A 12,572-nucleotide genomic window follows, 5' to 3' on the forward strand; every position below is an offset into this window, starting at 1 on the left:
TAGTGAGGTGGGGAAGATACACACATTAACCCTTTGAAAAAAAGGGAAGCAAAATGAAAGCCACAGACACAGAAACCATGTGGGCAACATAACATAGCCAGTTGCTCAGCCTCTACACAAGCAGAATTATTTGCTGGGGTTTAGTTAAGATGTTTTGAATAAAATTAATGTATACTTATAAGCAATGCACAGTATTCAGTTAAAAAACGGGATAGCGTGTAAATGGAGGTGTATGACTTGGGCCACCACTGACATTCACAACTGTAATTCAACTGCTGGGAAGCCTGAAAAGGAGAAACATCTATCAAGATTTTCCAATACTAGATACAGGACAGACTATGTGTGCTCCAAACAAGTCTCAGGGTTATTTTCCTACTCAAGAAACAGGATTTTTTTTTTTAAAAGTATCATATATCAATGTTGCTAACTGACATCTGGAATCAACCTGACACCTGTCAATACAAATGGTCACAAGTTGGTATCAGGAAAGAAAAGAAACTTCAAAATATAGAGAAGCTTCAAGCACGTAATAAGGGGTATCTCAAAGAAGTCACAGGAAGATACTTCAGGATCTCCAGCATTCCTTAATATTTCTGTGTGTATTTCTTTTAATTCTGAAAGAAATTATGCAACTACATTCATACATCAAGACAACATAAAAAATTTAACAGTATCAGAATTATTTGAAGTCTTGAATAGTTTAAGAAAGTGAATGCCCTGGCTCCCCCAAATTACCTCTATGTGCAGCCTCACATTGAATGCATAAATCTTAATCTGTCATTATTTAAAAAAAAAGAAAAAAAACACCACAAAAAGGGTACCTGCCTCACTTTTAAGTGGGAACCTTAGTCCAAATTTTAATCCACTTAACACAAAGGCAATAAAAAGTCTTTTTTTTTTTAAAGAGTCTATCTTTTAAACATGAGACCAAAATATATTCCCTAAAATGTAGCAGATGAAAGGCAAGCTAGCAAGAAAATCTGGAGCAGGCAAGAAGCAGAAAGGGTTAGGTGGTCAGGGAAACCCCTGCCAAGGGCACCCGCCTGCTGCCTGACACCTTAGCCTAGCACAGCTAGTAAATCCATCTGCAACCACCACGACCAACTTGTTTCCATCCACAAGAACCGTACCTCATCTCTCTCCAGTTATTCCACTGCACACTCCCACATCACCCGCGTTTCCTTTGCTCCAGAGATTCTTAGCTCTCAAGATACCATACCTACAAAGTTAAACAGTTTCTAAACCAAGTACCTTTTGTTTTCAAAGCCTTTTTATTTTTTCAAAGAGCTGCCAGGCTTCATTTTCCAAGTTCTTTCCGCAGGTTTCATAAAGTAACTGATAATGTCAATTCCAGTTATCATATTCAGTAAGCCACAGATGACAGCACCTCAGGCATACAGAAGAGATTCTGAGCTGAGAAGCAGGTTGTTTTTTTCCTGGCCGCATATGGCAGCAGTAGAGCACCCAGTGAATGGCAAAAGCCTTTCTGCTTGACAGTCAGAGGTTAACATATATGCAGTATGAGTCAATAATCCATATACGGTTGCACATCACGCAACATTTGCATTCAATCTGAAACATACAGATGTTAAAGAAAAACACACTCCATTTACGAAAGGCACAGTTACTTGCAAAAGCAAGCTCAGAACCACATGATTTTGCTTTTTCACTGACTCCTGCTAATTTCGCATATGCCCTGGTTTTCCCCTTTTGGCCTGATGCCCGGAGAAAAACTTTTAATTGGCATTGAAGAAAATGCATCTTTTAGCACACCTTTGCAAGGAATCCCGGCATATACAAGTTGTCTCTGCTCTGTTTCTCCTCTGCCCATTTACCTCTAATTCCTGTCCCTCCTGCGAAAAAAACACGTCCCTGTGCAGACCAGAAGGAAGCCAAAATTTTCTCCTCTATTTCAACAGCTTTCCAAGATACAGCTTAACCCTCATTCTTTCCTCAGACATGAGAAGGATTAAGTCATTCTTCCGCCTATATTTACATTCAAGAGGGCTGCCACTACTTGGATAAGCCACAAACGCTAATTATTCTGTATTGATTCAGTTGACTTTCTGGGACAAAGTAGCTTCAGGACACATTATGAGCATTACAGAACATCAGCTTTCTTATATAGGATAAAACAGGTTAAGCAAAGAGCATGGTCTAGATATTAAACACCACATCTAGAATAGAAATTCTGGGTTCCCATCAATACCTCTACTGCTTGCATCGGGGTCTATAAAAAGGTGAAGAGACACTGGAAAGCAAAAGTAAAAAAAAAAAAAAGAGAGCACAACAGTTTTGCATATCACCAGAGAACTGGAGAGGATGTAAATGGTACCAGACAATAACAGGGACACGTGTGTACACGGACAGTGACTGTTCTCATTCTCTCACTTCATTAAGTTCCTATCTTTCTGCAAGATAGGATTCAGAAGATAATCAAGGGTTTGTATTAGATCAAAGCTAAAGAAAAAAGGGAAAATCCAGGACCCGAGATGCAAGTATTTTGTTGCAATGCAAGAACTGTAGTATTCCAACTTAATAATTCCATCATCCCTTTCCTCCAACAAGAGAAATTCAAAAGCCCAGTTGTGTGTGTAATACTTCTGCACACTGAGAGCATGATCCCGCTGGAGGCTAAAGACTGTTTATCTACAGATCAGTAGTCACTGTGCAAACTTACATGCTCTGTTCCATTATACTCCTCGATTTTGGGTTTGAGAAAGCACTCAAGTATCACCAAATGGAGCTTCATTAAGGGTGACTATATATTTAATCTTACGTAGGCAGACAGAGTTCAAATATTTTCCTACAAAGTGGTAGAATTCAAATGAATTAAGTCACAAAACACAGAATTTTGAAGCAGAATCCATGTATATCATTATAGCACATTTATGTAAGACAGTCAGCAGCATTTTACTTTTGTTGAGCTGTAAAATGCCAACCGCCATATCACAAACAAGTATGCACACATTATTTCACGTCTTCCTTCCACCAATCTTAAATGTTATTTGATCAACATTAGATTAAGAAAAGTCTGGATTTATAAGGTAATATTAGAAGATATTAGGTATGTGTTAGCATTGGAGATAAATATATGTTTAACAAGAAAGGAAAAGCGTATGTTTCATCAATCAAACCTAAAGGGGTGGGGGAGGAAAGGAGGGGTCGGGTAGGATGGAAGCCTTCATCATCACACAAGGTATCTACAGGACTCAACTCTCAAGTTTAGAGGTAGCATTAGACTTCAATTCTGCTGCACATACGGACTAAGCACTGGAAGTGAGGGCAGCAACCTTCCTTCTTTTACATATATTAAGAGTCATCAACAACAATGCTGAAAAGTATGGAAAGACTGCAAGGTTGAGTATGGCTGTACAAGACAGTTTAGACCAAGTCACAGCGACCGTCAATTCTATTCAATTTAAGAGGTATTACTAGCAATTCTGCACCAAACAAGCAGCAAAGCCTGAAGGTAGTGGATGGAGAAGAGCAATGATTTAAGATTTCAATAGACTAAGCTTGTGCTGGAACTAGACTTCAGGTCTGAGTGTTGGGCTTTGCTGGGTTTCTCTAAGTAGGCATTAAGCCAGCCATACACTTCTCTAAGAAATGCATTCTCGCTGCATAGCACAAGCACTGCATTGCGCCTGAAAAAGTATTCAGGACTTTCAAGTTGTGCCACTTGCATAAATGAAGTGGTAGCCTCAGCAGAGGCTGGCTGTACTGATGTTTACCACCAGCCATGACAAACAACTGCAGCCCAGATGTGCTGCCCTTCCTTCCCTTGGAAGCTGAGCACCCTCATCACAGTAGTAGTTTGGGATCTCTAAACCAGCAATTCCACATGCGCATCAGGATGAGCTCAGAGTAATGGCTGGGATGACAGGGAGCTCTGAAGAGCTTTAAAACCCAAGGCTCACAAGGCTGATAAACAGAAGTCAGCTCATGCAAAGCTTTATTTCCATAGGTCCTTGTATTACTACCTAAGAAACAAAGTTCCCAGAACATCTTCTGAAAACATATCCCAAACCAGGATGATGTTGGGTAAGTGACCTGGAAGCTTGTTTCTGTGGCCTGAAAACGCCCAACTGATGCACTGTGAAATTCTCATCATCTTCATCAGGCTCCACTCCAAGTATGCTGAATTATTTACTTTATGTCAGCCTGTAAGCATTAAACTTAAAAACTGTATCAATTCAGAAATGTTCTGTTTTTAAAAGCAGCATCTTTGCCAAACTGATCACGTCTATGGAAATTAGTGCCCAGCATAACAGCATAGCTCTCTTTACTGAACAGCAAAGTCCACGACAGGAAAATCCATCCAGGCTTTCAAACCACGTCCACCACATCAGCATTCAGGCATCTTAAACTGACAGAAACAATATTAAAAAAGAAAGTACAGATTATCTCAAGGTAGAATTTTTATCAGTATCTTTATCATAAATACGAATCAGTCTGCCATTTTACATCTATTTCCACAGAAACAGTTGCTTTCATTAAAAGGGCTATGCAAGAACCCTTTCAAATATACAGATACTTACAGCAAGTAAGTTTTACACTCATGTGAAAATTCACACGTGTTTCTTTCCAAGCTTGGATCCTTGATGGGAATACAAAGCTGTGGTTCAACATTATTAATAGGCAAATTCGTAATGAAAACACACCTCCATTCTGTAAACGGCAATTGTGTCAGGAGTAGAAATAGCCTTCGCTGGTAGCTCTGAAGACAAAATTATTTCTCCCAAAAGATATTGAATTGATAAGCTAGGCACTTTCTTTTCTTGTCCATTCATTTTCAGGCATCAGAGATGCTCAAAGAAGCTTAGAGAAGAAAAGCAAAATAGTGCAATTAAGATCGAGGAAACAGTACTTGTTTCGAGTAATACATTTCCATAAGTGCAGTAAACACAGAAACAGGGCGCAAAACAAGCATTTAGCAAGTTATGAGACCACCAGGTCTAAAACCAGAAGCATTGAGACCTACTTCAGATATCCCAAGAGCCAAACCACACTGGCCAGCAAGCAGGAGTTCCTACTAGGCACTGCAGTGCAGCAACCTGGGGTTCAACCACCTCACCTTCAAGTTGTGCTATACAATTCTAAATTAGATTAAAATCTAACATTAGAAGAAATACAACCCCCACCCCCAAACACACCCAGCTATGGTACTCAACCACTTGAGGCCAAACAGAACATGGAAACTGGAGGGGGGGGGGAATCGGCTGAAATAATCTATGCCTGGAATGCCTGCTCTGAAACCAGCTCCCAATGGTTTTTCTCCATTTGCTGCCAAGCACCTCTAATGCAATCCAGACAGTCAAGGACACAGTCAGAATGTTAATATGAAAGCATTAAAATTCCCATTGAAATAGGACCTGTCAAGCTACTTTATGTAACATGATTTATTGTTTCCAAATGTAGTAACAAGGGATTTTATTGTACAAGAGCATGTTGTACACAATGGGGCTCTATGTTCGCATTCCACACTAGCCAAACTAGAATTTCTGACAAAGTTTATGCTAGTACATACCTGAGTTACTGGTGTGTGCATAAGGGTAGCTATATGCATTAGAAATTGATGAGGTACAGAAGAGAGTTAAGATGCGAGGTCTCTGCACATTTCTGTGCACATTAAATAGAACTGGACACCTCTGACCACTGCTGCTGAATGGCTTTAAAACACTGCTTATGGAAAGAAGCTGAACCATCCCCATCCCTCAGGGCACTTGCATCAAGCAATAAAAATGGACTGTCAATAGCTTAAGGAAGTTTTCATTCCCAGCCTTACATGTCAATTGGGTAACTGATGTCTTCTGCAAGTTCAACAGTCAAACTGAGAGCAGACTGGAAACTTTTGGTTAAGTTTCCAGCAGATGGCCTGCACCTTCTAACCCCCCAAACCCCGACTTCAAAAATCCAAAAACTCAAAACCCATGATCTCCTATGTCTCCCATATTTAACAGAGCAGCAAAGGAAAAAAAGAAAAAAAAAAATCAATGCAAGCTGCTCAAGTTCTGCCCTAATAACACCCATGGAGAGTTACAGCACAGAACACATACCCTGTCACAAATTAAAGTTTGTGGATTTTTGTGTCTGTAGACATATTTTCTCACCTCTCCATTCTACACACCAGCTTCTCAGAAATGCAGAAATATTTCAGCTCTATCAGCCCACTGTTCTTTTTTTATGCATTCACTTTAAGTAGTTTAGATAACGTAACTGCAATGAAAACCAGACATATAAATTTGAGATAGAGTTGACTAATACAGTACAGAAAAGCAGAGATCTTGACAAGAATTGTAGTTGCTCTCTACACTGGGAGAGGTATCGCACCATCTGCTAGTGCAAAGGCAACACTGGGATAAATTGCTAAAAGTGTCAAAAAAAAAATAATTCTGCTTCATACTTTTTATTTGGAGCACACTGTAACCGGTCAATGTCTACCCACACAAGATTATGGAGTTAGACACAAAAGACTGTTTCCGTTGTATTTTGCTATATTGCTGTACTCAGGATCCTAGCTTTCTTGCTAACTTCTTCATTGGCGTACTATTAATCCTGAATATCATTCAAGTAGATGCTTTGTTCTGTCCTCTTCCCCTGCCAAAGTCTGGTATCGATGTCCAGCTAAACTCAAATATACTTTGAAATTTTTTCATTTCATTAATAAAATACACACCAAGAATGCCTGACTGCAACAGATCACACAAAGATCTGGATCTTGCCATCAATTAGTTGTAGTACATACTGAGCTATGACTGATATGGTCAATTTACTGCATTCCAGGCAGTTGACCCCAGATCCAAAACCTTGGACCACTCCCCTTTTACAATGCTAATCAGAATCAATAATAAATTTTTTTAGGCCCTTCCATTGTTGCTCTGTCATTCAGAACTAGCAGTAAGACTTAAGCTTACTTCAAGTAATTAAAAAAAAATAAATACATAGATATTCACGTTCGCTATTTCAATCCAGGAGGGATCTGCAATGCAAGTTTAAAAAGGAAAACTATTTTCTGTTGGAACTGTGAGAAGTGAGAAAAAGCCATAATGGAAAACAGCTCTCCCTAGGCGAAGTGGAAGATGAGGGGAAAAAGCTAAAGAATCAGTTGCTACAATTAAAGGATGAACAGCTGGCATTTTAAGGAGGTTGGGTAATAAAATGGCAGATGAAGTTCAGCAGACATAGATAATAACTGATGTACAAGGGAAAGACCATCTAACTTAACATTCACAGAAACAGACTCCTACCACTATGCCTTGGAAGCTCAATCTTGATGGCAGCCGTTTCACCGAGATACCACCTCAGTGCTCAGCAGTTTTCAGAAAGCAAATCAAGTGTTAGGCTTTGTTAGTACAAGACTAAAGAACAAAACCAGAAGATACTATGATACTGCCTGAATCCTGGAGAGCAGATGCAGCTCCAATCCCCAAATCTCAAAGGGTATCTGGAGATCTAGACAAGGTGTAGGAGATGATCGTGGAATGTGCTTACATCAGCATTTTGTCTTAGATCAGAACTGCGCTTTTTAAACCCATCTCCCAATCACTGCTGCTTTGCACACTGTGATTCTCATCTCAGAGCCTTCCTGGGCCGCTTGAGCTGGTGTCACTGCTTAAGGCTGGGTCAGCACTTAAAATTCTGATTCTCTGAGGGAATCTAAACAAGGAGACAGGCACTACCACACCAAATGTTAACTAGAACCCAGCCCACAAGACTAAGCTAAAATCAGCTGATGCAAACTTCTGTGAAATGCAGATAAGCACTGGCATTTAGTCTCAATTAAGTCTACAGATCTCATCATAATCCACTACGCTGCTTGATAGTGAGGGCACAGCCAAAGCTGAGAGGTGGCGTTGAATATCTTGTTTATGGCAAGCACCTAATAAGACTAGGACACTTAATTCTGGGGAAGATAAGACCAAAGTTTCCTACATTATATGGCTGTGAAACAACACAAGTGGTACAGAAAAGGATGAGCAAGGAGTAACTGCTCAGGGTCTTTTCCTAAATGAGATGGAGGAAACATCCAACAGAACAGGCGGAAGGTTGCTCTGCTTCAAAACAAAATATGTTTCTTCACGCAGCACCTATTTCAGCAGAAGAACTCCTTGCTAACAAAGATGATGGACGTTGTAAGTTCGTAAGGGTTCAGAAAGAAACTATACAGATTCATTGGGGAAAGTCCATCAAGAGCCATTAAACGCAGTCAGCAAAGCTAGCTCCCGAAGTATCTGAGCTGCAGACTGCTAGCACTTGGGGAATACTTTGGGTAATTAAAACTACACACCTCCCTTGTTACTGTCCTCTTTCTTGTAGGATCCACTACCGACCACTGCCAAGACAGGATACTGCCCTTGATGTACAACATTTAGTCTGACCAAGTTGGACTACTCTCAAAAATGGCGAGATGGGTGTGCTAGATGGAAAAGGAAATAACACACACGCCAATCTAAGAAAAGGAGATACAAACTTCTGTACCAAACTACCGCACAAGCAAATCTTGCCCTTCTTTTAGGGGCACAATCACAGGCTTCACTACCATGCCATCACATACAGCAGCGGTCAAGAGATCCTACAATTCAGTTTATTACTGAAAACTGTTATTTGGATGGAAACTTCTGCCACACATCATAACACAGCATGCAACGCTTGCAGACTTAGAGACTCCTGGGGACAGGCCCAGAGAGACCATTAAACTACAGGTCCAAAACACTAAACTTTGAGCTATAAACTATCTAGGAAACAGCCTTTTTATTACCGGAGATCTGAAAGAAGACCCAAAAGCTAGAGGAAGTCACTAAAACAGAAGGCATTTAAAACTAAAAGAGAATCTGCCTCAAGACATTCCTGTACTTCAGCCTTTCCAGTGTATTCCTCATCCAATCTTCTCTCTGAATTTTTACACTTGGCCAATAAATACCTCTTATTCTAGCACTCAGATAGGATTTATGATGCACTGCAAGTGCTGGGCAATTAACAGATTTAATGCCCAATTCATTTCCTTCTTCAAAGGGAGACTGGAGAAAAGCATAACAAGACGGCTGGGTACTGTAGCTGTGGGTATGTCATATCATGTATATGTATGATATTTCCTCTACCACTACCGTAAGTCAGCACATCCCGATTCTTCCTGTAGATTTATCAAACCTTTTTCACTGTTTCGATTCCCAACTATTATTCATTCTTCACTTAACCATTGAGGGTTTTTTTTTTCTACCCTCAGTATGGATTTTTACACACCATCCCACATTTTCACCATAGTTTATCAATTGCTTTTTCCACTCCATTTCACTGAATTTCTAATCTCATTTCCCCAACTACACTGTCTACAATCATAACATAGCAGTGACTTTAAAAAATTCAGTATGCTCCACTAATTTCACAATGTGTTAAAAGAGATAACAGAGGGAATACATTCTTTCCATCTCAGTGTGATTACTTTAACTCGCATATCAGAGACAACAGTACACGGCCAAGGAGGAGGATAGGCATTTCTGCAAAAGGAAGTCAAAGCTCTGCAATATTACACAGGTATTGACCAACTTTCAATGACAGAAATGCCACCAACTCTCATGTGCAAGACCAAGCATTTACCACTTCCACATTTTTAATTAGCATTTGGTGGATGTTTTATTCTGAATCATGTGACAGGGCTTCATCCACTCCAGCAGCACATTTGTTTGAGGCATTATTACAGATGCATCATACACTAATAAAACACCCTGCTCTGAAAGGAATTTTAAACGGCACAACTTAGCGGTTTGCTTCCCAGTTGCAGTCTTAAGTTCTACATAATGTCAATGCTGAGCACAAGCTACTTTCACAAGCAATTAAGACTGACTACATGAAGTACCTAGCTCAGCCCGCAGGCTACATAAGACTTGGCTTTCAGTTCTGTTCAATTACTTTGTCCTTGTCTTTGGTAAACAGAAATCCTTGTTTTACTTTCTTTCTACCACACACTGCATCTGTTCTCCAAATTATACCACCCTAATCTGCACAGGGCAGTCTTTGGACCAGTTTTACTCTATGCTGAAGTAGTTTTCGCCAAAAGGTTTGAAGGTAAGGTACATTACACAGTGATGCTGCTAAATAAATTCTACTGTCTTAAAAAAAAAAAAAGGTATCTCTGAACTAAGATTCACCTCAAACGTATAAATAATACTTCACCTCATCCCATTAAGATTTCTTCAGCCAATTTTTACTTGCCACAGTGCTATAAGCCACAGAGTTTGCTTAAGTTGTTGCCATTTCTGCAACTTTATTCCTGAAATCAACTTTAAGAGCATTTCAGTTTAAAGACTAGACATAGTCTCAATCTTATGATATCCTAACCTTACCTCTCAACACAGCAAAAGCTATTCAGATTAAAACCCACCAGGATAAGAACAGAGAGGCAAAGGAAGGAAGGGAAGTCCAATATTATATCATGATGCCCTCAAACGCAGCAGCTCATCCGCATGACATGACACTTACTCCAGTTGCAGAAACAGTCTCAGTCTTCAAATACTGCGCGCACATCAAATGTCTAAACACTGGAAAAAAACACGCTCACAGTCCAATATTTATACCAAACTGTTCTCAGGATTTCTTACTAGATATTTAACTTGGTACATCACCTCTACTCAAATCAAGTAGCAACCGTAATTACCTTGAGTCCGAGAATCTACGCCTTTAGCTACAAAGATGACACAGTTAAACTTTCCAAGCTTCAACAGAAGTGCAGAAGTACTACTTTTTCCATAAGCCAAGTTACCTTATGTAAATCAAGCCGGAATAGCAGACTGATTCTATTGAATTTCCATACAAACCAATATTAACAGTCATAAAATAAAAACAGTGCTGAAGGGTTAACACGCTATGATGATAATAGTTGCTTGGAAGGCTAGAGATCAATTTTAAGATAAGTATCATTTACGATTTAAGTATGTTTGATCCTGCCTCCCAACAAACCTTTCAGGACTACTGGTTACTGTTCAAATTACATTTGGGAACGGAATAAACCAGCTCCGAGACACATAGCTTCGATTCCACATTTTAGATAATGACATGGAATTAAAAACCACACAAACTAAACAAACAGAACAGAAGACACTCACATTCCCCATGTATTCTGAAAGTAGATCCTGCAAGGCCTGTCGCACTGCATTACACTCGGCAACTATACGTTCCCGTCGGTCATCACGTGTGCAGGATGAATCAGCCATCAGGGCTGCTCCGCTAATGATGCTCTCCAGGCGTTCTTCCAGGGAAGGCCTAAAACGTTCTTCGCTGAAGGTCGATGGATCCACAATAATTTGTTTCTAGTAAAATAAAGGTTTTAGAAATCAGTAATCAGACCAAGCAGTAAGTTACTGTTAAATCATCGAGACAACCAACATTTAGAGCAAAACCCTGATCAGGCATAAAAGGCAAACACCACACAATTTTGGCACCAACGATGATTTTCATGAGTAGTTTTGTAAAATTACTAAGAGGTTCTGCAGCAGATTACATTGTTAGTCATTTCTTGTGCTGCTTTGACAGCTAAACAAAACTTGGCCACAGGAAGCCTCATTACATGAATGGCAAAAATCAAATGTGCCAGCACAAATAAAATTCAAAGTACAGAACTCTTCTTAACTACATGTCAATTCGGACATGCCTTCATTGGTTAACTTGTCAGATATAATTATCCCCATCATGAGCAAAAAAAACCAAGGAAAACAAACATCCAAAATTAGCCCTATATATACTGCTCTGTTATCCTAGTTCATCCACTCACACCATTATGCAAGTAAATACAACAGTATTCTCAAATTCTCACAGCAAAAACATCAACGCCAATGTTTCAAACAGCACAGAGATCAATTTCTTCACAAGAGAAAACTATCACAGGTTTACCTTGACAGAGTATTAGTAAGCACGGCTCACACCGAGAGACTTAAGGCTGAAACAGTAGTATGGATGTACCTGCTTTTCAAGGGGCCAATACCACCACCCATAGAAGTTCACCAGGAAGAAGCAGTGTAGTATTTATCACCTTGTGAGCACCTTCAGGTGATTTATTTAAACAGGTTTGCAATTTATTAAGGAAAAATTATTTGGTCATTTCAAGGTTTGATGGTTTGTTTAGGGTTTGGGTGGGTTTTCTTCCCACTACGGGGGCAGGAGGGGAGGGTGTTGCTAACTCTTTGTAAAAGCAGCCCTGAAGTTTTTTGAAATGGGAGTTTTTGCAGTTTGTATGCCAGCTAACTTCAACAGCAACATCACAACCACTACTTTGCCCACCAGCCAGCACATTTCATCTCCCTATAGAGTAACCATGCAGCCTTCACAGCAGGATTAGAACTGGCATGTATTGTCCAACATGCTCCTCATTCTTCCTGAAACTTCTAGCCATGCAGGTAATACAATGGTAGTATGCTACAACTCCAGAACTGCACGATCGAAAACAGAAATAATGACTATCTTGTCATCTTCTGGTAGCGATTTAATATTTTACCATCACAGTAAAAACACTGGAGTATTTGGGGGCATGTGTGTGCAAAGCCTCTATTACAAGAGCGCAATAATACTCAAACGTCAGC

The 12,572-nt window shown here is 39.8% G+C and overlaps 1 protein-coding gene across 1 annotated transcript in view; it reads right to left on the bottom strand.

The window, feature by feature from the left end:
* LOC104169109 (catenin alpha-1-like) overlaps positions 1–12,572 on the bottom strand; it is a gene marked incomplete at its 3' end in the record, with an annotated part of 40,396 nt that overhangs the window by 13,710 nt on the left and 14,114 nt on the right. The window contains exon 6 of the mRNA XM_009709924.1: positions 11,103–11,306. Coding sequence (XP_009708226.1) covers positions 11,103–11,306 — 204 coding nt within the window. The remainder of the gene's footprint in view (positions 1–11,102; positions 11,307–12,572) is intronic.

Source organism: Cariama cristata, unplaced genomic scaffold (genome assembly GCF_000690535.1).
Source record: "Cariama cristata isolate BGI_N322 unplaced genomic scaffold, ASM69053v1 scaffold21451, whole genome shotgun sequence".
Classification (NCBI taxonomy): domain Eukaryota; kingdom Metazoa; phylum Chordata; class Aves; order Cariamiformes; family Cariamidae; genus Cariama; species Cariama cristata.